Here is a 25,419-nt window from a genome sequence, read left to right on the forward strand (position 1 = left end):
ATGAGTGACACCCAGGGCCCAGCCTCAGTCCCTGTGGTCACCACCCAGGTGAAGCGTGGAGCCGGAGCCCATCCGGGCCGGGGCAGTGGGTGTCCCCATTGTCGGGGGCTCCGGGAGCTCCAGGCCTTCCTCAGTCTGCTGGGTGAGTCCACGGGGCGCTGGCATGGGGGAGCCACGGGGAACCCGGGGTGGAACCCATATGATGGGACAACGCGTGCTGGATCTCCCGGGTCCCGTCTGGGGGTGCAGAGACGTGACTTCAGAAATGAGGTTTGGTGGAGCCTTTGGAATGCAGCTGCCTCTTCTGTCCTGTGTGGGGCTGCCCCAACCCCTGTTTCTCCCCCTTCTCCCCCTCAGAGCACAGCCTCCTCCAGGAATTCCTGTCCAATGACCCATGTTTCCAGATTTCTGATAAGGTGAGGGGGTGCTGGGGGCTGAGTCTGGGCGCCCTGCTTTGTTGGGGAGCACCCCCAAAACCTTGTGCTTGCAGGTTCCTCTTCTGCTTCCCATGCTGGCTTTCCTCCCCCTCCCCCAGAAACTGCCCTGGGTGCCCCGTGCAGCCCCCACCCTGCACCCCACAGGGCCTGACCTCACCCCTGTCCACAGTACCTGCTCGCCATGGTGCTGGTCTACTTCCGGCGTGCCCAGCTGCGGCTCAGCGAGTACAACCTCGAGAATCTGTTCCTGGCTCTGTGAGTCGGGTGGGCAGGAGGCGGCTGGGTGCCCCAGCAGGACCCCAGCTCTGACCCTGGCACCCCTCTGTGGGCAGATTCCTTGCCAATGATATGGAGGAGGATCTAAGGCATGCCAAGTGCGTGATTTTCCCCTGGGCCCTGGGCAAGGACTGGCAGAGTCGCGTGTCGGATTTTCTGCACCAGAGGGACCGTGTGTGGGCTCGGATGGACTTTAGGGCCGCCGTGAGCCGCCAGTGCTGTGAGGAGGTGAGGCTGGCAGGGTTGCCAGGAGCGGGGGGTGCCAGAGAGCAGGCACACCCCTGCTCACTCTCCAATCTGCCCTGCCAGGTCATTGCCAAAGAGCCCTCCCACTGGGCCTGGACTCGGATGCGGAGACCCCATCATGGGGGTGTCCAGAGGGGTGACCTCGAAGCCAGGGTCCCCCTGCCCCAGGGCCCTGGTCTCTCACCCCCACAATGTGCCCTCTGTGATGCCCCCCCTGGCCACCACCTCCCCTGCAGCCAACGCTTCCAGTCCCTGCCAGTCTTACCCAGCTGCCTCTCCCCAACCCTGATGTGGCCCCGCCCGCCCTCCCAAGCTTATGTGCTTGGTGGCTGGAGACCCCTGGAGGGGCGTCTTCTTCTTCCTGCTGTCGCCCCAGCTGCTCCTGGAGCCGGGTGTCTACACCCTCCACGGTGAGTCGTGGGCAGGAGCTATAGGGAGCAGAGGGCACCCCCATAATGGAGGGGAGGCATGTGTGAAGGCCCCGGGCTTTGCCTCCTGTGTTGGCATGCTCCTGAGGCTCTGTGCTTCTCCCTACAGCGTTTCCCAAGGCCCCATGTCGCGGCCACTGACGCTAGCCTGCTGCTGGCGCCGCTGCCCACGCCCACGGTGACTTGTCCACACACTGCCCCCACCTCGGGGAATAGAACGTCCAGGGGACACCCACCGCACTTCAGCCCCGGGGGCCCCCTGACCATGGGGGTCAGGCACAGAGGAAGGGAGTCACCAGCTTGGGGACCTGCTAAGCCTCAGTTTCCCCTCTCACATGGTGGAGAGGATTGAATGAGTCGGGGGAGGGGCAGTTCTGAGAAAAGACAAAAGTCTCGAGTGGAAAATTCAGTCTTGGGACGCCAGCGGGACTGTCCCCTGCTGACCCAGAAAGAAGATTTGGTCCTTGCACTGCCTTCGGATATGATGCGATCACCCCAGTGATATGTGCGCTCCCTCCTGAGGGAGATGTGGGAACCTAAAAGACTAATTTATTGGGGGTGGGGGGAGATAGCGCTTGCTTTGTAGGCAGGAACCCTGGGGGGTGTCCCTAGCTCTGCATAGAGTGCTGCCAGGACTGGGACTCCACCCACAAAAGGAGCAAATTTGGGGGCACTGGGTCACACCGGGTGCAGCTTACTCCTGACTCTACACCCAGGGATTACTTTGGGTGGGACTCAGGGATGCTGGAGATTGAACCCAAGTCAGTGGTGAGCAAGGCAAGTGCCTGACCCAATGTACTATTTCTCCATGCCCCCCAAAAAGCATATTTCTTATTGGTCAGGGCTAGAGGAGAGCACATTGGAGCGAGCCTGAAGCCAAGTTTGCCGTGGTGGAGAGGACGTGGAAAGATTTCTTTTTTGCTTCCTTTTCTTTTCTTTCCTACTTTTCTTCTTCTTCTTGCCACACCAAGTGGTGCTCAGGGATCACTCCTAGCGATGGTCAGGGTGCCAGGATCCAACCCTGTCTGGCCACATGCAAGGCAAGTGCCCGATCTGCTGTACTATCACTCCGAGCCTCCGGGGAAGTGAGTCTTGTAAAATCTCAAATCTTGAGTCAGGGTCTTCGCTGACCTGGTCTCTTGGCCAGACACAAGTTCACATTGCAGGTTTCTGTCCAGGAGGTAAGGTGCTTGCTTCGTATGTGGCCAACCCTGTCTTGATTGAACCCCAGCCCCATACGTGATCCCCTGAGCGCCAGCAGAGGTCACTCGTGAGCACAGAACCAGGAGTAATCCTGCCCGCATGCCAGGTGTGACCTCCCTACCCCCACCCCATCCCCCTACTGTGTAATGAAATAAAACAAAATAAAACATTTCAAATCGCAGGTTCCTGGTGATCTTGGTGACTTCATCTCCCCCACTACATTGTCTGTAATATGCGACCTCCCGCCCCAGGTGAGGCAAGCTTCTTCCTCAAAGAGTTTGGAACCTCAATGTGAACTGTGGGGGTCACTGGCAGGAGGACTGTGGCTGGCCTCGAATAGAAGCTTCTAGGGTCTGATGGGAGAATGGGAGAAGCGTGTGGTTCCGGGGCGTGGGAACTGGAGCTTGGGAATTCAGGATCCAAGACCTGACAAAGCACGCGTCACTTGTCTTTCTTTTCTTTTCTTTTCTTTTTTAACCTGGCAATGCACAGAGGTTACTCCTGGCTTTGCACTCAAAAATTACTCCTGGCGGTGCTCAGGGTTCCGTATGGGATGCGGGGGTCAAACCCAGGTTGGCAGTGTGCAAGGCAAATGCCCTATCCACTGTACTATCGCTCCAGTCCATCACTTCTCTTTCAAATAGGGTCTATATTCACGCTTACTATCCCTTATTGTGGGGCGGGGGAGCACTCAGCAGTGAGAACCTGCTCAGGGAACCACGGAATGCCAGGAACGGAAGCCGGCTCCACCCTCCAGCCCCTGAATTTAGCTCCCTTCCCCTTTTATAAGGAATTTATTTTTATTTTATTTATTTATTTTTTAATTTTTTTTCTTTTTGGTTCACACTCGGCGATGCTTAGGGGTTACTCCTGGCTTTGCAGTCAGGAATCACTCCTGGCAGTGCTCTGGGGACCATATGGGATGCTGGGAATCGAACCTGTGTGGGCCATGTTGTGCTGTCACTCCAGCCCTAGGTTTGGTTTTTGGATCACACCCAGCATTGCTCAGGAGTTCTCCTGGCGGTGCTTAGGGGACCATATATGGTACTGGGGACTTGGACTGGGCCAGACTATCTCTCCAGTCCTGAGTGTGCCCTGTTTTATGTAGCTCAGTGGTGGAGCACTCGCCTTGCCAGTGGGAGGCTCTGGGTTAGACCCTGGGCACTGCACACTGGCAAGCGTTGTTCTGGGCCACACCCAGCAGTGGGTGGGAATGCTAAGGCGGGGGTTGCCACCGGACTCCCCGCATATTTACATTTTACAATGTGAACCAACGGTCACCCCGCTCCCATCACCTGGCTCCCGTCCCGGAAGCAGCAAATGACGGAGGTTGTGTTTGGAGAGAAGCATCTTCTCCCTTCAAAGAACTTCATCTTTGCAAATACCAGCACAATTACGTGAACCTGCCTGGACTCAGTTCTATGCCTTAGTTCGGGTGTGTGGGAAGGACGGGGGACTGTCATGATCTTACATGTGCTCTGGGATTCTGGGGTTGATTAAAATGACATGTGATGGATGACTAGGTAAAGGTAAGGTAAAGGCCCTCCCGTTGATCATCGATTTGCTCGAGCGGGCCCAGTAACGTCTCCATTGGAGACTTTGTTGTTACTGTGTTTGGCATATCGAATACGTCACGGGGAGCTTGCCAGGCTCTGCCGTGCGGGCGAGATCCTCTCGGTAGCTTGCTGGGCTTTCCGAGAGGGGCGGAGGAATCGAACTCGGGTCGGCCATGTCGGCTGCGTGCAAGGCAAACGCCCTACCGCTGTGCTATCGCTCTAGCCCATTAGATGGATGACTAATTCCAGAGAAAAGATCTACAAATATACTGTAACCAGAGGTGGTAGGCACTCGTATCAATATTTAATCTTTGACTGGAGAGATAGCTCGGGGCTGATTTGGTGGATTCCATCCCCTTCACCGCATATGGCCCTCTAAGCACTGCTGAGTATGGCCCCCAAGCCATCAAAAGAATAAATCTTTTGTCTTTGTCCTTGGTTTTTGGTACAGGACACCTAAAACCCTTGGAAGTTTTGAGTGTGTGTGGGTGTGTGGGGGGGGGGTAAGTGTTTGTGTGTAGTTTGTATGTGTGTGTGTATTTGTGTGTGTTTGTGTGATGGGGTGTATGGTTGCATGTTTGTGTGTTTTTGTGGGGGCATATACATGTGGGGGGGTCTTGTCGCCCCTGTGGCATCCTTTTAGTGGTGGCGAGTTTGTGTTAATGGGGTGTCTCTGACTTCTGAGTAGGTTCAGGGTGGGGACAGGGCTCCAGATGGCCCACCTGGGAGTGGTAACTTCTAGCATCTCCCATGGAGATGCAGAGTTTTCTGGGTGGGTGGCTGAGGAGCAGGAAGAGGGGCTCACCTCACACTCCCCCCCCCACATATTGTACCCCCAGCTTTCCCCCCAGGCTTCTCCCAACCCGGATTCTGAGTCCTGTGGTGACTCTTCCAGAAGCTCAGAGATGTCAGGGGAGGGTGTAGCACTGCCCAATCTGGTCAGTCAATGGGAGTCGGGGGGTCCCAGGGGCACCCCCAGACAGCTGGTATCTGAAGTGAGGACTATCTTATGGGGACTATGGAAATTCCAGGGATTAGAATCAGCCTTGCACTGTGAGCAGCTTGTGGGGTTGGAGTAACCCATGGAACACAACATAGATTTGGTGTCGGGAAAATTCCTGTTTTTGGGGTGCCGTGTGGGGTCGGAGAAAGGACAGCACACCTAATCGACATGTGTTCCATGTCCTTTATCCATGTCCTTAAAAATAAAAAAGCCGGTGGAGGGATGGTTACTGGGTCATTGTATAACTGAAACCCAAGCACAGAAATTTGTAAGTCTACAACTGTACCTCATGGTGTTTCACTAATAAAAATAAAAAAATTAAATAAAATTTTAAAAAGCCGGGGGCTGGAGCAATAGTACAGCAGCGAGGGCATTTGCCTTGTATGCGGCCGACCCGGGTTCAATCCCTGGCATGTCATAGGGGCCCGCAAGCACTGCCAGGAGTAATTCCTGAGTGCAGAGCCAGGAGTAACCCCTGAGCATCACTGAGTGTGACCCAAAAAGCTAATAAATAAAATAAAATTTTAAAAAATTAAAAACCTCGGTACATAAAAGCAGTAGCACAGCGGGGAGGGCACTGGCTTAGCACATAGCTGACCTGGGTTCGATCTCCGGCCACCTATATGGTACCCTGAGCACCGCCAGGAGATGCAGAGATCCTGAGTGCAGAGCCAGGAGTAACCCCTGAGCACCGCTGGGTGTGGCCCTCCTCCCAAAAAAGCCTCCAATTCGTGCCCAGGAAGAAGCTCCAAGGGGCGGAGTGCATGACATGTTCTCCAGGCCCTGAGTTTGATTCCCAGCACTGCCTGGTGTGGGGGCGCTAAAGCCACCAGCAGAACTGAGCATGGTTGCAAGGGTGCCCCTCTTCCCCGGCTCCTCAAAACCGCACCTCAACAGGAAGAACGACAGCTTCTGTGTCCTTATCACTGAGCTTTGGAGGCAGTTCTGGTCCCACATGCCCTCTGACCGCTGTGTGGTCACAGCCCTCATGGAGGCCCCGGATGTCACTGCTTCCTTAGTGAACGCCAGCGACCCCCAGACCCTGGAAAGCGACCTTGTTCGGGCTCCAGCACTCTCAGGGGCAAGGTTGGGCATGAGTCCATAGCACTTAGCCAAAGGGGTCGTTTGTCTGTTTGTTTCGTTTGGGTCATATACCTGATGGTGCTTCAGAGTTCCTGCTGGCTCAGTGCTCTGGAGTTGCTCCTGGCAGTGCTCAGGGGATTCACCTGGGATTGAACCCAGGCCTCCTGCAGACAGAACCTGTGCTCTGCCTTTTAGGGTTCTCCAGCCCCAAAGTTGGCCGTTTTGACAATTTTCGTAAATGTGGCTTATTAAAAGCTACTCCCAACTGACTCCCAGGAGCGTGCATTTTCCAGAACATTCAATCATCCTCATGATTATTTGGTGCCAGGATCAGTCCAGGACCTCACATAGGCAGGCATGTTGCCTTTTCACTGAGCCACTTCCCCAGCGTGTACAGCTTTAAAAATCTCTGCCAATCCCATGAGAGCAGAACTGTCTCGGTGACGTTCCAATGTATTGCTTTTTCGGTTTGGTTGGTTTTGGCATTTTTGAGTGACACCTGGTGGTGCTCAGGGCTTACTCCTGTCTCTGTGCTCCTAGCAGGACTTAAGAGACCCTGTGGGGGGCCAGGACTCGAACCTTGCCAAAGCGTCAGGCAAGCACTTTGTCTCCAGATGTTCTAATTCGCATTCATTTTTATTTATTCCTCTTCTTTTAGAAAATGTGTGCTTTTGGCTGGAGCGATAGCACAGCGGGTAGGGCGTTTGCCTTGCATGCGGCCGACCCGGGTTCAATTCCCAGCAGCCTATGTGGTTTCCTGAGCACCGCCAGGAGTAACTCCTGAGTGTAGAGCCAGGAATAACCCCTGTGCATCTCCAGGTGTGACCCAAAAAGAAAAAAAAAAGGTGTGCTTTCTTTTTCTGTGTAAGCTCAGGAATTGTTTCAGATGGTTTTTGTTTGTTGTGGTTTCAAGACTTGAACCTGGGGCCTCACACATGCAAGACAGGTGGGTGCTCTCCTGCTAAGCTCCAGCCCAGCCTGGCTTAGATGATGTAGGAACCAAATGTCTGTTTTTCTGTGAACTGTCCGTGTCTTTTGCTCATTTCTGGTTCCTGGTTGACATATAAGATTTTTTTTTCAATAAATAAGGAAAAATCATCAGGAAGAGAGAGCAACATAAGAATGTCCAGACCCCGCGCCAGGCTGTCTTCACAGGGGGAACTCGAGTGGGGAGGGTGAGTCTTCCTCCCCACCCCAACAGAGCCCCAGCAGCCAGAAACCTCCAGAACTCAATCGCTGCGATGCTCACGGACACTCTCCACAGTCTTGAATAAGCCTCATCTATGAGTGAATCTGCAGAGAAACCCATGTATGCGGGACCCTTGACTAAAACCTCCAAGTTCGCTCAGAGTGGGACTGGGCCTCCTCCCGCAAATTCCCAAATTAACAATAGCTTGGTAGTCACATCCACAAATTGCCCCTGGCGCCATGTAATCTCATCAATGGCCAAGACCCAGAGACTCAGAAATAAAACTCCCAGAAGAGAGCGACGTAGGCCTCGACCATAAGTGAATCTGCTCTATAATCATATTCTAAATTTTAGAAGTCCTGGAGCACATGACCTCTGATGCTCTATGTCACTGAAATACCAAGAGTAACACACAACATTTGATTGGTTTAACAGACATGTTTTTAGTCTCTTACATAAAGGCTTAATGGCTCCAGGATGAAATACAACAATCTGGGCTGGAGCAATAGTACAGCGGGGAGGGTGTTTGCCTAGTACGTGGCTGACCCGGGTTCAATACCTGACATCCCATAGGGTCCCCCAAGCACAGCCAGGAGTAATTTCTGAGTGCAGAGCCAGGAGTAACCCCAGAGCATTGCTGGGTGTGACCTAAAAAGCAAAAAAAAAACAAAAAATAAAAATAAAACAAACAAAAAAACCCTAAAATAAACAAACAAAAAAAAATCCCACCAGCAGTCTTCACACACTTTCCTCTAAGAAAACTTTATCGGGCCATTTTTATTTTTATTTTTTAATTTTATTTATTTATTTATTTTTGCTTTTTGGGTCACACCTGGCGATGCACAGGGGTTACTCTTGGCTCTGCACTCAGGAGTTACTCCTGGCAGTGCTCAGGGGACCATATGGGATGCTGGGACTCGAACCCGGGTTGGCTGCGTGCAAGGCAAACGCTCTACCTGCTGTGCTATCTCTCCAACCCTTATTGGGCCATTTTTAGCAAATGATAACAAGCAATACAAAATTGTTTCGGTTCTGCTTTTGGGTCAATAAGGGGTGCCAGGAATTGGCAAATTCGGTTTGGGACTTGGGGTGGAGACATTCGAAATATGGTGTTGGGAAGGTGCAGTGGTGGTCGGATTGGTGTTCGAATGTTAAACGTAATGAATTATTGTGACAACCTTATAAAAATCAAATTTAAAAAAAGAGAGAGAAAAACATCCTTTTCCGGCTATGCAACGTCCTTTCCGTTTGCAGGGCCAGGAGATACAGGATGGGGTTTGAGGCATTTGCTCTGCACCCTGCAGATCCCAATTCTGTCCCCAACCTTGCAATGGTCCCCAAAGCATTGTGGGGGTGGCTCCCCAGCACACTGTCAGAAATAGCCTCAGTGGGGCTGGAGAAATAGCACAGCGGGTAGGGAGTTTGCCTTGCACGCAGCCAACCCGGGTTCGATTCCCAGCATCCCATATGGTCCCCTGAGCACTGCCAGGAGTAACTCCTGAGTGCAGAGCCAGGAGGAACCCCTGTGCATCGCCAGGTATGACCCAGAAAGCAAAAAAAAAAAAAAAAGCCTCAGAGTACCAGTGGGGAGCGGCCAGAAAACAAATTCTAAGTTCATCTGGAATTTATTATACACCAAATTCCCTCCCATTTTTCCTAGTGCGTTTTATTGACTTTTTTTCCACAACAGATCTGAAGCACTACTTGTACTCTGTGCTAAATTTCTGTGTGCTTTTGGATCTCTTGTGAGGTTTTCCGAGGTTCCAAAGATCTGGGGGTCTGGGGACCCCTCTTTAGTGCTCCCACTGAGCTGTAGATGGATCACTGTGTCATATCTGGCTCTGAGCCCATGCTTGTTACTCTGTTTTCAGAGGTCTGACTATTCTTATTGTTTCCATTTCTCATGGAAACTGTATCTTCTTTTTTTGCTACACTCTGGGTGCTCAGGGCTTACTCCTGGTTCTATGTTCAGGAATCACATCTAGCTGTGGCTGGGGGGACAATAAGGGGTGTCAGGGATTGAACTCAATCATTGTACTGTCCTTCTGTTCGCAACTCTCTCTCTCTCTTTCTTTCTTTCTTTCTTTCTTTTCTTTCTTTCTTTCTTTCTTCCTTCCTTCCTTCCTTCCTTCCTTCCTTTCTTTCTTCCTTCTTTCTCTCTTTTTTTCTTCCTTTCTTTCTTTCCTTGTATTTTTTGGGTGTGACTCAGGGGTTACTCCTGGTTCTGCACTCAGGGATCACTCCTGGCAGGCTCAGAGATACCAGGGATCGAACCCGGGTCGGCTATGTGAAAGGGAAGCACATTGCCCACTGTACTATTGTGCTGGCCACACAGCTCACTTTCTTTCTTTCTTTCTTTCTTTCTTTCTTTCTTTCTTTCTTTCTTCCATCTTTTTTTCTCTTTCCTTCCTTTCTTTCTCCCTTTCTTTTTTCTTTCTTTCTCCCTTCCTCCCTCCCTCCCCTCCCCTCTCTTTCTCCCTCCCACCCTTCCTTCCTTCTTTCTTTCCTTCCTTTTTCTCTTTTTTTCTTATTGACACAGCTTAATTCTTTTTTGGGGGGGGGTCACACCCGGTGATGCACAGGGGTTACTTCTGGCTCTTCACTCAGGAATTACTCCTGGCGGTGCTTTTGAGGGACCATATGGGATGCTAGGAATCGAACCCAGATTGGCCGCGTGCAAGGCAAACGCCCTACCGGCTGTGTTGTTGCCCCAGCCCCGGCTTAATTTTTTTTTTAACGAGAGCTTTAATCAGCTCTTCTCGTCTCTTCCCCAGAAAAGAACATAACCCTTTCTCTCCCTACCAAGAAATCGCTGCAGCTCTGCATTCGTTTGGAGTGTGCTGCAGAGTGGCTCAGCGTGAAGACACTGAAGCTGTGGCTGGCGCAGGAAACTGGCTGTAGGGACGAGTTGCTGTCTCGGTGCACAGCGAGGTTACGTTTAGGCTCTGCTGCGGTCTGTTAAGTGTGCAATGGAATCTGTCCAATAAAACTCTTTACATCCCTTAATTAAAATATACTTTTATTGCTTAAAGACTGCTGGCCATCATTTGACGCTTGGTCGAGTCATAATCATTTTTTTTTAATTGTTATTAGTGAGACACCATGAGGTACAGTTGTAGACTTACAAATTTTGTGCTTGGGGAGCGATAGCACAGCGGTAGGGCGTTTGCCTTGCACGCAGCCAACATGGCTGACCCGAGTTCGATTCCTCTGCCCCTCTCGGAGAGCCTGGCAAGCTACCGAGAGTATCTCGCTCGCACGGCAGAGCCTGGCAAGCCACCCGTGATGTATTCGATATGCCATACACAGTAACAACAAAGTCTCCAATGTAGACGTTACTGGGCCCGCTCAAGCAAATGATCAAATACCCATCCCTCCATGAGTACCCATTCTCCACCTCCAGTGCTCCCAGTATTCCTCCCACCCCCCAACCCCCCCATCCCACCCCGCCCCTGTGGCAGGGCGTCCCCTTTTGTTCTCTCTCTCCTTTTGGGTGTTGTGGTTTGCAAAAGAGGCATTGAGTGGCAATCATGTTTGGTCTATAGTCTACATAACCTTTTGAGTGCTAGAGGATTCTGTAAAAAGGAATGTCAGGTTGGCATGTGGCTCAAACGGTGGAGGATGTGCCTTGCACGGGCAAGGCCCTGGGTTTGATCCCTGATATTCCTGGTGGTCTCCAAGCACCACTGGGAGTGGCCCCAGACCCATTGCATAATAGGGTGTGCTTCTCCACCCCCAAAGACACCCTCATTTCTTGGAGGTACACTAAAGTAAAGCACCATAAAATCAGGTTAAGGGGAGGTCCAAAAAGCAAAATCATAAATGAAAACTTTGAATGTGGGATTGGGTCCTACTGAGGGGGTTCTCAGGGGCTACTCCTGGCTCTGTGCTCAGAAGTGACTCCTGGTAGTGCTCAGGGAAACTTGAGAGGTGCTGGGGTTGGAATCAGGATCGACTGTAGGGGAGACAAGGGTCCTGCCTACTGTCCTATCTCTCAGGGCCCTTTGACCCACATATCCATATATATATTTAATTGAATCACAGTGATAGACACATGTTGGATTTCAGTCATACACTCTTCCAGTACCCCCCCCTGCAAGGCAAGCGCTTGGCACCCAACCACATTCCCAGCAACCCTTGCTACATTTTTGTTCTGTTTTTTGTTTTTTTGGGGGGGTCACACCTAAGGGTGCTCAGTGCTTACACCTGGCAGTGCTCAGGGGACCGGGTGTGGTGCTGGGGGGATTGAGCCTAGGTCAGCTGCTGTCCCGTCTCTCAGGCCCTCCCCTGCGGCCTGCCTCCACCTTCACACGTTCAGATCCACCTTCTGCTTTCTTCCTGGGCACCCAGCTCCCGCCCCAGCCAGCCCTCATCCAGCTCCTCCTCCCTCCTCTTTGCTCTGGGAACTCACTGCATCCTCCCTGTGCTCAGACTGTTCCCCGAGCTGCCCCCCAGGACCCCTTTCTCTGATTCATGCCCACTCTAGGTTCTGACTAAAGAAGTTTCCAGTAGGTGCCTCCTTCCCAATTAGGGGCTGATTGTTGCTGCCAGCCCACTTCAGCTGCCTCGGCCTCTATTGTCCTACCTGGGTGAACACTGCACTGGGGACACACAGGATGTGGTTAGTGTGAAACAATCAGGTGGAGACGGCAGGAGTGGCCCGTGTGTGAACAGGATTCTGAGGACTCTGCACACGGGGGGTGGGGGGGAGAGGTAAGTGTTGGGGTAGAGGTGGCCTTGCTATGCCTGCCACTCCCCACCTCCTGCCATCCAGGAACAGACACCCCTGAATTTCCTCCAGGGTAGGGAGAGCCCCTGCCGCAGGACCTTTGCACCTGCCATCTTTCTGCCAGCACGCTCCTCTTGGGCAAATTAACTCTTGGGTAAATTACTCATCCATCTGGACTCAGCTTCTTAATCCACAGCACGGAGCAGGGAGCTGCTCCCAAAGGGGCTGTTCTGCCTCAGTCATGGGTGTTGGCAGTGTCAACCTTGCCAGGGCTCTTGTGGGCACTGGACCCACAGAGGCTGACCCATGCCCAGTCCCAGTCAGCAGGGCCTGCCCTGAGTCACCAGGTGAGGGATCCCCGCCCTGCCCCGCCCGGCCCTGGGGTCTGTGGGGCCCCCCCCTGTTGTGGGGTGGGATTGGGGTCAGATCACACCAGTGTCCGTGAGCTAGTTTTGAGGGGCTGTGAACTGGAACCCCACAAAATGCTCCCCTGGATCCCCTAGATGCAACCACTGCTGGGTAGGAGACCCCAAGGTCGGTGCCAAGCCAGATTTGAGGGTCCACTTGGGTCTCCTCCCACCTCTCGCCCCTCAGGAGACAGGACCCCAATCCCATCTCCCTTCTGAGTTGGTCCTGCACAGTCTCTGCCATCCAGCCCAGAGCCGCTGAGGGCGGGTGGGGTGGGGGGGAAGAAGAGACCGGGTCCGAGAAAGTCCCCAGGTCGGGGGAGGAACCCGGGCCCCCTCTCCGCCTCCTCCATCCCACACGCTGCGCGGGAGGGGAAACCGAGGCAGGGAGGGGCGGAGACTCTTCCAAGGTCACGCGGCCAGCAGGAATGGGGTAAGGGGGGGGCCGCTGCCCCTCGCCCCGCCGGGAACCCCCGAAACTGCGCCGCCCGGCGCGGGGTTTGCGGGGACCGCGGGGTGCCGGGCTGGGTGGGATCCCGGGGACCGCGTCCGGCCGGGTCCGCTGCCCGATCGCCCGGCCCGGCTCGGGGAAGCTGCCGCAGCCCGAGTAATCTCGGCCCGGCTCTGGGGGCGCTGCGGGGGCAGGGCCGGGCACAGCTGCGCGCGGGGGAGGATCGGAGTTGGGGGGGGCCCGGGGGCGCCCTCGGGGACGCCGCCCTGCAACTCGAGCCGAGGCCGCGGGTTAAAAATACCCCCGGCCCGGCGGGCGCGGCCTCCCCGCGGTGCCCTCGCGTCCCCGCCGCGCGCCGGCCCCTCCCCGGGGACAGCGCTGCCTCCGGCTAATTTGTCCTCGCCGGAGCTGGCGGCCGGCCCGCCGAGGGAGGGCCGGGGACACTCGGGGAGTCGGAGCAGAGGGTGCCCGAGATAAAGGAGCGCCGAGGAAGCGGCGGCGGCCGAGGAGGAGGAGGAGGAGGAGGAGGAGCGCGGGGAGGAGGGCGGGGAACTGCGCGCTTCCTGGTTGGGCCCTTCCCGGAGCAGCCACCGGGGACGCCAGCGCAGGTCGCAGCGGGCCCCCAACACTCCTCCCCCAGGTAAGCACTTGGGTGGCGGCACCCAGGTTCCGGGCGATCTCGGGGGGCTGCCCGGATCCCGGGCCTTGCGTGCTGGGATGGGGCTGACCCCCCCCCCCCCACCGCACCCCTGCCCGGGCCGCCGCCCAGCTCAGGGTCCGCCCCGACTGGCGCGCCCCTTGGGACTGGGCTGGCGGAAGGCGGCGCGCGAAGGGACCGGGATCCCCGGGGTCCCGAGCACCCAGCGCGCTGCAGGGACCTGGGGAGGGGGGGGATCCCCGTCCGCCGGGAGTTCTGCGGTTCCCAGGCGGGGTGAGGAGCCGGCGCGGAGGAGAGATCCTGGTTGGACGGGAGAGCCCAGAGCAGGCAGGCAAAGAATCCAAGTTCTGCCCCCGGGGTCTGTGACCTCCCCCGGGGTCCCTGGGTCACTCTGGCCCTTCCGCCGAGCCCCACCTAGCTGCTGGCCTGCCGCAGGACAAAGGAGAAGTCTGGAGCAGGCTGGAGCCTGGGGCAGGGAGGTGGGGCCCGGCCTCTCCACTCCCTCCTGGGTCCTAGGAGAGGAGCCGAGGGGACAGGGACGCCCGGGGCAGAAGGAACTGCAGCAGCAAGGGGACACTCCAGTTCCAGGCCTGGGCAGGGGCCGGGGTTCCAAGTTGGCGCTTCTGTGTGCAGGATGGCGGAGGAGATCATCCAGCCCGTGTACTGCACCGGGGTGTCGGCGCAAGTGCAGAAGCAGCGGGCCAAGGAGCTGGGCCTGGGCCGCCATGAAAACGCCATCAAGTACCTGGGCCAGGATTTCGAGCAGCTGCGGGCCCAGTGCCTGCAGAGCGGGGCCCTCTTCCGAGATGACGCCTTCCCCCCCATAGCCCAGAGCCTGGGCTTCAAGGAGCTGGGCCCCAACTCCTCCAAAACCTATGGCATCCGGTGGAAGCGCCCCACGGTGAGAGGACCACCCCAGGCAGGAGGGGTGGACCACCCCAGGCAGGAGGGGTGGGGGAGGCGGAGGCAAGCCCACTGACTGGAGCAGGAAGGATCCTCCTGGTCGGAAATGGGGTGTGGGGAGACTGGGTCAAGGACAGATCTCCGGTTGTCTTGCAGGAGATGCTGTCAAACCCGCAGTTCATCGTGGATGGAGCCACCCGCACGGACATCTGCCAGGGGGCGCTGGGTAGGCTGGGGGTTCCCGGTTTTCCCGCACTAGTTCCCCGGGGCTCCTTCCTCCGGCTCTGGCCCAGCCCCTCCCTCCTGCAAGCCCAGACAGGCTCTGGCCAGCAGCACTGTGGCTGGTTTGCCCAGATTCCTGGGTCTTTTCTGTAAAGTGAGGGGTACCCCACCCAGGGAACCCCGGCTTTCCCCAGTAGGGGCTCTCCTGAATGGTGCAGAGAAGATGGGCGAGGTCTTTTGACACTTGTGTCCCCTACCTCCACCCAGGGGATTGCTGGCTCCTGGCCGCCATCGCCTCCCTGACCCTCAACGACACTCTCCTGCACCGGGTGGTCCCGCATGGCCAGAGTTTCCAGGATGGCTATGCTGGAATCTTCCACTTCCAGGTGAGGGGCCTGAGGGCCCGCAGCAGGCCGCCAGGTGGTGGGGCGCCCAGCACCCTTGTCTGAAGTGAGCTGTGTGGGGGAGACCTTTGATCTCCCGTTGGCCCCCCAGATTTGTCCTGTGTGAATCAGTCATGCAGGCTTCTTGGGTGGCTGGTGGTGCATGTCGTGGGGAAAGGGCTAGGGAAAACAGAAAGATCTGTCATGCCAGTTGGGGAGATCCCAGACGATCCGCTCCTTCCCTGGAGCTCCATCCCACCCCTGGCATGATCTCCCCACCCGCCCCCACAACCCCCGCCTGCACTTGGGCAGTGGCCAGAGAGAAGCCTCGGGTGACGTCTCTCGGACTAGCTTGTCCTGCCTGCTTTGCCCACGGCGCCCATTCGTTAGATCACCCTGATAGATTCCCCGCGAGCTGGGGTTGGGAGGGCCGCACCCGGACAGCTCTGAATGAGACCCCCGCCCCCCCCCCCGGCCCTGGGACTCCGGGAGCCACCACCTTCTGCCTCCTTCCGCACCCGCTGCCAAGGAGATGGCCTGCAGGACCACAGGGACCCGGGGCGACCTACTTTGGCCAAGTGCCGCACCTGCCACGCCCGCCGGTCCGCAGGGGTGTGGCCTCGCCCTTCTCCCCGCCCCCTTGCCTTACTCCTCCAATCCGCTTCTTCCAGGTCTCTGATTGGCCCGTTCAACACGCCCCTTCGACCCGCGCCCCCAGGGCCCGCCCCTCTTTCCCTCTTTGTTCTTCCGCCCCTGCCCCGCCCCTCCCCCCCTGACCACCCCTCCCCAGCCCCCACTGGCTCCCTCCTCAGTCCAAACCTCGCCCTTCCTGCGATGGAAGCACCTACGTTTCCTTTCCGCAAGCCACTTACTTGAATGTGTGTCCCCGACCCCCAGGCTCAGGATGGAAGAGAAAAGTGGGGGGCAGAGCCGGTTCTGGGGAACACAGGCCCGGGGCAAGGCCGAGCCCTGAAGGTCCTCTGAAGGTCCCAAATGGCCCAGAGCTGCCTTCCAGCTTCACCCCGAGATTCGGCTCCCTCTTCCTCTTTATAGATGGGGAAACTGAGGCTCCCCGCGGGAGGCAGTAGCTAGGCCAGGTCACGTGCTGTGGGATCAGCTTTGTGCCCAGTAAGATGGCCGGGATGCGGTGGCCCTCACTGCTCGCTCGCTGACCACCCCCCCCTCCACCCCACCCTCCTGCAGCTGTGGCAGTTCGGGGAGTGGGTGGACGTGGTGGTGGATGACCTGCTGCCCACCAAGGACGGGAAGCTCGTGTTCGTGCACTCGGCGCAGGGCAACGAGTTCTGGAGCGCCCTGCTGGAGAAGGCCTACGCCAAGTGAGTGGGCGCCACGCATGCGCCGGGCTGCCGGGCTGCGCTGCCCGCTCTCCTGGCGCTGACCAGCTCGCCCTCTGCAGAGTGAATGGCAGCTACGAGGCCCTGTCGGGGGGCAGCACCTCGGAGGGCTTCGAGGACTTTACCGGCGGCGTGACCGAGTGGTATGAGCTGCGCAAGGCGCCCAGCGACCTCTACCAGATCATCCTCAAGGCCCTGGAGAGAGGCTCCCTGCTGGGCTGCTCCATCGACGTGAGAGCCCCCTGCACCCCAGCCCGGGCCTGGCCTACCCAGTGGTGGGGGTCACCACCCCAACACTCACCTCAGCTCTTCACTGGGCCCTCCACCCGGGACCTTGGGCTCCACCCCCACTTGTTCTGCCCCCTCTCAACAACCTTAGTGACATTTAGTCTCTTCTCCCTGCCCCTCTGTCCCTCTCATGAGGCCCTCCTGGTTGGTGGCCACGGTGTGTGTGCGTGTGTGTGTGTGTGTGTGTATGTATGGTGTCCATGACTGATGCGTGTTCCCAGGGTCCTGGCCAGCTCTGGTCAAAGGCAGTGAGAGTAAAGGGCCTGAGAGCGACATTGGGGTACCTCGGGCCCCCCTTCTCAGGGCTCATGTCTACATGTTGGGATAATAGACTCCATAGGGTCAGGGGCACGGCCTGCCACTCCCAAGCTGGCAAAGGGGACTGTCAACCCCAGGACTGTGGGGGGTGGGCAGACCCCAGGATGTGGGGTATGGGTAGACCCTCTGAGGGATTGCCCACAATACCATCTTCCTGCAGATCTCCAGCGTCCTGGACATGGAGGCCATCACCTTCAAGAAGCTGGTGAAAGGCCATGCCTACTCAGTGACTGGGGCCAAGCAGGTACCCACCAGCTCCGGGGACACCCCACCCCCTGTGTCTGCCCCCTGCTCTCTCCCAGTGCTGGGGCCTGTCTTGTCCCGCCTGGTTCTGGAACCCCAAGATCAATGCTGCCTCCCGGTCAGGCCTCACCCGGCTTCCCCTTGGCAGCGTGCTGGGCACCCAGGAGGGAGGGGGAGGGGTATCACAGGTGCTGATGGGCACCCTCGCCCGCAGGTGAACTACCAGGGCCAGATGGTGAACCTGATCCGGATGCGGAACCCCTGGGGAGAGGTGGAGTGGACCGGAGCCTGGAGTGATGGGTGAGGGGGGCTGGCCAGGGAGCTGGGGTTGGGGGGCTCCTGTCCTTCCTGCTCGGGGCTCTGCCAGCTGTAGGGTGGGCTCAGGAGTCAGCTCCTGGGGGGGTTCCCTTGGCCAAGCTCAGGGCTGGCAGCCCCTGTGCCCATCCTCAGGGCATCTGACTCTGTCCTCATAAGACACTCCCAAGCCGGGATTCACTTTGACCTTGTAGAGGGCTCCTGGCGGGGCTGGGGGTGCCGGGCAGGTCTGTGCGCCCCCACTTTTGCCCCCCTCAGCGCCCCTTTTCCCTGCAGTTCCATGGAGTGGAACAACGTGGACCCTTATGAGCGGGAGCAGCTCCGGATCAAGATGGAAGATGGGGAGTTCTGGTGAGTGCCCCCTTGTTTGGGGGACCCCCACCTTGGCGCCTGGCACCCCGCGTGCGTCCCGGCTTCGGGACCTGAGCTCAGCCCTGCCCCTCGCCTGCCCCCCAGGATGTCCTTCCGGGACTTCATGCGGGAGTTCACGCGCCTGGAAATCTGCAACCTGACCCCCGACGCACTCAAGAGTCGCAGCATCCGCAAGTGGAACACGACCCTGTACGAGGGCACGTGGCGCCGGGGCAGCACGGCCGGTGGCTGCCGCAACTACCCAGGTATGCGGGGGCTGGGGGGAGCGACCCTGGGGCCTGAAGGCCTGTCCCTCCTCATTCCCACGCCCTCCCTCCGTGCACCGTGCTCCTCCGGATCCTCACCCTCTCATCACCCCCTTTCCCTGGGCCAGGAGCTGTGAGTTTGTGTGCTGTGTGGGGACCCGAGGGGTGTCACTCAGGCTGGGCTGAGCTGCGTTTCCGGCCCTCCCTGGGTTTTTCCATTCTACGGGTGGGTCCTGGTACGGGGCTGGAGCGATAGCACAGCGGGTAGGGCATTTGCCTTGCACACTGCCGACCCAAGTTCGATTCCTCTGCCCTTCTCGGAGAGCCCGGCAAGCTACCGAGAGTATCTCGCCTGCATGGTTTAGCCTGGCAAGCTCCCTGTGATGTATTCGCTATGCCAAACACAGTAACAACAAGTCTCACAATGGAGACGTTACTGGGCCCGCTCGAGCAAATCGATGAACAACGGGAGGACTGTGACAGCGACGGGTGGGTCCACAGCCTGGCCTCTAAGTCGCCACCCTCCTTACCTGCAGCCCTCTGAAGGCAGGAGTGAACCCGCCCCATCCCCCAAACTCCTGATTCCCGGGGGCGATCGGGTCTGTTGAGGCCGCTGCTCCCCCACAGCCCTTCACTCCACCCCTCCCCCTTACCTGAAGAGGTTAGATGCCGTTTCTCTTGCCCGGCCACCTGTTTCCCTCTGCCTCACCACCAGCCCCAGCACCGTGTTTGTGGCCCCAGGGCAGCTACCAGCTGGGCGAGTCCGCCAGGTTCCTGCCCGGCCATAACCAAACAGCGGCAGGCTGGGCAGCCGGGCAGGTGCCCACGCGCTCCCCTTGGCTGGCCGCTGACTCATCAGCCCACCTGGTCTGCACTGCACCTGCTGCCTCCCCTCCCCCACCCCGGGCACCTCTCCCGTGCCCGGGAGCCCCCTTTTCTGCACAGATCCCTCCCCCCACCTGCTCCTGGGAAGTGAACACACTGGACAAATCCCTCCCACTCCGGCTCTGCTCCCCTTCTTATTTATTTATTTATTTTTTCACTTTTTGGGTCATACCCGGCAGTGCAAAGGGGTTCCTCCTGGCTCTGCACTCAGGAATCACTCCTGGCGGTGCTCGGGGGACCATATGGGATGCTGGGAATCGAACCTGGGCCAGTCGCGCGCAAACGCCCTCCCCGCTGTGCTATCGCTCCAGCCCCTCTGCTCCCCTTCTACGCCAGGTTTCTCGGTGATCGCCGCACCCTGCCCCTTTGCTGCCACCCCATCTTCTCCCCATTGCCCCCCTGCCTCCATCTTTCCCCCGAGGCTGCCGCAGCTCTTGAGAAGGTCCCCCGCTGTATCAGCCACCCCACCTCGCTGTCCCGGTGTCCAGCAGCACTTGCTGGCCATCCTCTGTTTGAAGCATTCTTCCCACCCCACCAGGTGGGGGGAGTCCACTTTCACTTTTCCCTAGGTCGATAACCCCGATTCCTGTTGCCTTGGCTGAGAAACTGCCCCTTTCCTCGCGGGCGCAGATGCTGGGGCTGTGTGTATCTGCGCCGGGAGCCTTAGGCTGAGTTGGCAAACCCTGCTGGGGGCCGAGGGGGCTGCTCCTTCTAGAATCCCCGCAGTACTCTGGGCAGGTCTCTCCCCGGAAGGACCTCAGCATCAGCTCACCCAGGACAAACCAGTTTCAGCTTTTCATCTGGAACTGCTCGGCTTGGGGTGGAGAGTCGAGCCGGACAGTTTTGAGTCTGTGGTTCTCCCCTTCCCTTCCGGTGTTGTTGTGGTGGCCGTGATGGCGATGTGGGAGTCGCAGGGGGGGCTGCCTGGCTGCCGTGCCTACATAGTTGTCCTGTGGCGTGGACCGAGTGTCCTCACTGCCTCTCTGCCACCTGCCTGCAAGACGGAGTTCTGCCTTCCACCCTCCTGCCCTAATTTTGCTTTGATTTGGGGGCTATACCCGGTGGCGCCCAGGGCTCGGTCCTGGCTCTGTGCTCAGGGATCACTCGTGGAGGTGCTCAGGGGTGAAACCTAGATTTACAAGGCAAGGGCCCTATTTACTACTATCACTCCAGTTCCCCCAAACCCCAATGTTGAATCTTCTCCAGGACTGGGGCACCTCTCTTCATTCATGTATTGTCCTTTTTTTTTTCTTTTTGGGTCACACCTGGCGATGCTCAGGGGTTACTCCCGGCTTTGCACTCAGGAATCACTCCTGGTGGTGCTCAGGGGACCATATGGGATGCTGGAATTGAACCCCGGTCGGCTGCATGCAAGGCAAACATCCTACCCGCTGTGCTATTGCTCCAGCCCCGTAATGTGTTTCTTTAATGTCTTTCAACATTTTCTATTTTTCGAGACTCAGTTCTGTCTCTTCTGAGATTTAAGTCTAACAGGCTACGTAAATATAGCCTTAGTTTTGTTTAGGGAGGTCCTAGCTGTGGCTGAGGAGCTATTTCTGGTGTTTTATTCTCAGGGGTCATGCCTGGTGTGCTCAGGGGACCATGTGATACTGGGAATGGAACCCCGGCCGCCCGCCTGCAGTGCTGGGCTCCAGAACCCTATGCAGTGTCCCCTGGTTAGACATATACGCTTTGTGTATTTCTTTTAAAATTGCACTTCCTCTGGGGCTAGAGCAGTAGCACAGCGGGTAGAGCGTTTGCCTTACACGTGGCCGACCTGGGTTCGATTCCCAGCATCCCATATGGTCCGCTGAGCAGAGAGCCAGGAGTAACCCCTGTGCATCGCCAGGTGTGACCCAAAAAGAAAAAAATAAATTGTACTTCCCAGGTAGGGGGTGGAGTTCAGTGGTAGAGCACTTGCTTCATATGTATGAGACCCCGAGTTTGATCCTGGCACCCATATAAACAGATAAAACAAACTTCATCTCCCAAACAATAGTTCCTGGTACCTACCATGTGATTGATTTATTGATATGCGGTGAATTTGTTGAAATGTAATCAATTTCCCTGATTTATATGATTATTTGAGGGCCACACCTGGCAGTGCTCAGGGTTTCTCCTGGCTCTGCACTCACAAATTACTTCTGGTACCCAGGGGACCATATGGGATGTCAGGGGTTGAACCTGGGTTGGCCACGTGTAAAGCGTGTAAGTCCTACCTGCAGTACTACTGCTCCAGCCGCTCTTTGGAGTTTTCTATTTGACCATATAGAATCTGCAGATAATGACAATTATGGGGGGGAACCCCAGACCCATAGGTGTTCAGGGCTTACTCCTGGCTCTGTGCTCAGGATCCCTCTAGGTATGCTTGGGGGACCATACAGGGTGCTGGGGATCAAACCCGGGTCGGTTGTATGTAGGGCAAGCATCCTAATCCGCTGTACTGTTTCTCCAGCCCAGATAATGGCATGTTTCTTGTTTTTCTTTTTTCATGTTTTCATGTTTCTTCTTTTCCAGTCTTTCACTTTCCGTCCCATTTCTCATTCCTCCTGCTGGCTGGGCCTGTCGTGTGTGGGGCAGGAGTAACCAGTGCCTTGGGCCAGGGCTCTTGGCTAGAATATCCAGGGGATTTTTGCCACTGAAACACTCCTCTGGAGATCTCAAAGATCCTTTATCTACGAAACTTTATCGAATTGATAAAGTTTCCTATGATGGGAAACTTTTTACTATATTTGTTTTTATGCTGATATGCGAGACCTGTCCTTCGGCCCTTTGAACCATTCCTGAGAGTGTAACATGGTCTTGATGCCACGATTTGGGTGCCCCTCCTCTCCCCTCACCGTCCAGGGCACACCCCTTGCTGGGGATCAAGCCCCAGGCTTATGGGTTTGATATGCAAAGAGTCTGCTCCAGCCCTTGTTACCTCTCCCGGTCCCCTGCCTTCACTTTCTTCTCTGTGTTTTCCTTCCGGGTCGCTTTGCTGTGCTGGTCCTTTCCCAGGCTGGGGAAATGAACTGGGAAGTGTCGCTCCTTGTGTTTTCTAGAAAAGTGCTTGCAGTGGATGGCTGGTGACTTGGGAGTTTGGTAGAACTGGTCTGGAAAGCCGTCGGGCCTGCTCCGCTGTGGGGAGCCAGTGAAGGTGATAGCAGCTGATAGGCCTGATCTGTTTCCTCAGGAACTGGTTTTCTAGGACTCTGCCCTTTGCATCAGAATTTGTTTCAGAATCATCCCAAACGTTTCTGCAGCCTTAGCGGGACTGGTTCTCCTCTGGTTTGCTCCCAGTCTTTCTTTTTTGCCCCCTTCTCTGTCTTTATTCAGCCCTGGGGGCTTTGTTAGTCTTGGCCTTTGCAAAAGAACCGATCCTTGCTTTACAGGTATTTTCTCTTCGTATCTTTAGGGCTGGAGCAATAGCACAGCGGTAGGGCGTTTGCCTTACAAGCGGCCAACATGGCCGACCCGAGTTCGATTCCTCTGCCCCTCTCGGAGAGCCCGGCAAGCTACCGAGAGTATCTCGCTCGCACGGCAGAGCCTGGCAAGCTCCCCGTGACGTATTCGATATGCCAAACACAGTAACAGCAAGTCTCATGATGGAGACGTTACTGGGCCTGCTCAAGCAAATTGATGAACAACGGGAGGACCGTGATCATTAATCCTTTGCTCTTTTGTCTCTGTGTTTGGGCCATACCCTGCAATGCTCAGGGCTTCCTCCTGGCTCTGTACTCAGGGGTCACTCCTGGCGGGCTCGCGGGACTGTATGGGATGCTGGGGATTGAACCTGGGTTGGCTGCATGCCAGGCAAGCCCCTAACCTGCCATACCGTCACTCCGTAATCTTTGTACTCGTGTTAATCATTTCATGCTGCTGCTTTCTTGGAATTTATTAGTAGAATTTATGATTTTTGTTGTTGCTGTTTTGGGGTCACACCCAGCAGTGCTTTGGGGATTGTATTTGGTGCTGGGCACTGAACCCAGGAAGGCTGTGTTCAAGGCAAGTGCCTGACCCATACTAGCTTCAGCCCCCCTTTTTTAATGACTTTTAAAAAAATTAGATGCTTACTTCATTTCTTTGGGCTACACCTTAATGGAAGCCCCTGAGAAAGTGATCATTTTCCCTCCAAGTATATAATTTTGGTTTTGTCTCAGGGTTGCACCCTACAGTGCTCAGGGGCTCCTCCTGGCCCTGTGCTTAGGAGCGGCCATGGCAAAGTTCACGGGACTGTTTGTAGTGGCAGTGACTGAACCCGAGACAGTTGCACGCTGTGAGTGCTTTAACCCCTGTACTACCTCAGACCCATATATATATATATGTATATATATATTTTTTTAATTTTTTTTTTTTGCTTTTTGGGTCACACCTCATGATGTACAGGGGTTACGCCTGGCTCTGCAATCAGGAATTACCCCTGGTGGTACTCAGGGGACCCTATGGGATACTCAGAATTGAACCCGGGTCGGCTGTGTGCAAGGCAAACGCCCTACCCGCTATGCTATTGCTCCAGCTCCCCAAATTTTATTCTTATTTTGGGTTTTGTTTTGGGGGCCACACCTGGCTGTGCTCAGGGCTTGTTCCTGGCTCTCTGCTCAGGAGTCACTCCAGGCAGTACTGGGGGGACCAAATATGGCACCGGGGTTTGAACCAACCTAGGCCAACCGCATCCGACTCAAGCACCTGACCCCCTGTATAGTCTCTGTGGCCCCCTGCATTTCTTTTCCTTTTCACAGAAGAATAAATCCGTGGCATGGACATGCTCTGTTTAGCTCACTTATCAGTTGAGTAAGCTTTTGGCTCTGATGAGTGATGCTTTGGGGACTGTCCTTTGTGTGAACTTAAGCCCTGGGGTCTGTGAGCCCTGGGGTCAAGGTGTAGGGTTATGTTCGTACTGGACATAACCAAAGGGGCAGTTTGTGCACAAAATGGTTATTTTGGTTAATATGGTTAATAACCATTTTGTGCCCATAGCAGCAATGGAGCATCTGAGCTGTTTCACACCCTCATCAATGATAGTACTGCCCATCTTTTTTTTGGGGGGGGGTGGACTGGATTGGGAAGATGGGGAGGAGACAATAACATTGGCTTATAAGCATGTCAGTGCTTGTATGTTTTAGGGGTACATTGTTGCCATTCCATATCCCCATCTACAAGGCCAGTATCCATCCGCCACAGTCCATGGGACCTTTCAGAGCTCCCCAGCCTGGATAACCTCAGTGAGTGTTCAGTCTGAGCCTGTTTTTGTGGCTCATGGTTTTATTATAATCTACTGGGTCTGGCGAGATAGCTTGCAGGCCGAGCACGTTTTATGTATGTGAGGCCCCAGGTTCGATCCCTGGCACTGAATACAATTCAGCATTGAGCCTCAAGTAACCCCTGAACACTGCCAGGTCGGGGCTGGATCGATAGCACAGCGGGTAGGGCGTTTGCCTTGTACATGGCCGACCCGGGTTCAATTCTCAGAATCCCACATGGTCCCCTGAGCCAGGGGTAATTTCTGAGTGCTGAGCCAGGAGTTACCCCTGTGCATCACCAGGTGTGACCCAAAAAGCAAAAACAAACAAACAAAAAAAGATGAACACTGCCAGGTATGTCCCTCACAAAAAAATCTAAAAAATAATCATCATGCTGGTGGTGTACAGTCTCATCAAAATTTTGATTCGCATTTTCCTAATGGCTAATAATAATCAGCATCTTTTGGGGGTTTTGTTTTGGGGGGCCACACCTTGCAGTGTTCTGGTTCGGCACTCAGGAATTGCTCTTGCAGACTCAGGGACCATATGGAGCGTCAGGGACTGAACCCAGGTTGGCTGTGTGCAAGGCAAGTGCCCTCCCTACTGTACTGCCGCTCCCGTAGCATATCTTGAAGGCCACTTTTGTATTTATTTATTTATTTTTGCTTTTTGGGTCACACCCGGTGATGCTCAGGGGTTACTCCTGGCTCATGCACTCAGGAATTGCTGCTGGCGGTGCTCGGGGGACCATATGGGATGCTGGGAATTGAACCTGTGTCGGCCATGTTGGCTGCATGCAAGGCAAACGCCCTACCCGCTGTGCTATCGCTCCAGCCCCCACTTTTGTATTTTGATGACATGAAAATTTTCTACTTTGTCTTTGGTTGCTCATGCTTTTAGTGTGTTTTTGAAAAATCCATTCCCACATCCAAAGTAGTGAAGCTCTGTTGGAGTGTCTTCTGAGTGTTAGTTTATTTTTTATTTTTTGGGGGGGCACACCCA

The 25,419-nt window shown here is 55.8% G+C and overlaps 2 protein-coding genes across 2 annotated transcripts in view; both read left to right on the plus strand.

Annotated features, from left to right (window-relative positions):
• SPDYC (speedy/RINGO cell cycle regulator family member C) lies at positions 1-14,032 on the plus strand. The gene is made up of 11 exons (XM_056131567.1): positions 1-142; positions 358-416; positions 607-692; positions 770-941; positions 1,023-1,156; positions 1,279-1,369; positions 1,497-1,565; positions 4,998-5,053; positions 6,047-6,235; positions 13,488-13,648; positions 13,935-14,032. The coding sequence occupies exons 1-11, from the start codon at positions 1-3 to the stop codon at positions 14,030-14,032; spliced, it is 1,257 nt and encodes a 418-aa protein (XP_055987542.1).
• The window catches only part of CAPN1 (calpain 1), a 24,071-nt gene continuing 11,887 nt past the window's right edge, over positions 13,236-25,419 (plus strand). The window contains exons 1-10 of the mRNA XM_056131792.1: positions 13,236-13,648; positions 14,300-14,567; positions 14,726-14,795; positions 15,059-15,177; positions 16,378-16,511; positions 16,592-16,760; positions 17,296-17,379; positions 17,593-17,678; positions 17,970-18,044; positions 18,150-18,310. Of these exons, the coding sequence (XP_055987767.1) occupies positions 14,301-14,567; positions 14,726-14,795; positions 15,059-15,177; positions 16,378-16,511; positions 16,592-16,760; positions 17,296-17,379; positions 17,593-17,678; positions 17,970-18,044; positions 18,150-18,310 (1,165 nt within the window). The 5' untranslated portion in view covers positions 13,236-13,648; position 14,300. The remainder of the gene's footprint in view (positions 13,649-14,299; positions 14,568-14,725; positions 14,796-15,058; positions 15,178-16,377; positions 16,512-16,591; positions 16,761-17,295; positions 17,380-17,592; positions 17,679-17,969; positions 18,045-18,149; positions 18,311-25,419) is intronic.

Source organism: Sorex fumeus, unplaced genomic scaffold (assembly GCF_029834395.1).
Source record: "Sorex fumeus unplaced genomic scaffold, SorFum_2.1 ptg000093l, whole genome shotgun sequence".
NCBI lineage: Eukaryota > Metazoa > Chordata > Mammalia > Eulipotyphla > Soricidae > Sorex > Sorex fumeus.

Excerpts from the sequence above, each read along its gene's own strand:
- SPDYC (XM_056131567.1), top strand. The coding sequence starts at position 1 with ATGAGTGACACCCAGGGCCCAGCCTCAGTCCCTGTGGTCACCACCCAG. Across the intron at positions 1,370-1,496 it reads GGGTGTCTACACCCTCCACG|CGTTTCCCAAGGCCCCATGT; the intron begins GTGAGTCGTGGG and ends TTCTCCCTACAG. Across the intron at positions 5,054-6,046 it reads TCTTCCAGAAGCTCAGAGAT|GAAGAACGACAGCTTCTGTG; the intron begins GTCAGGGGAGGG and ends GCACCTCAACAG.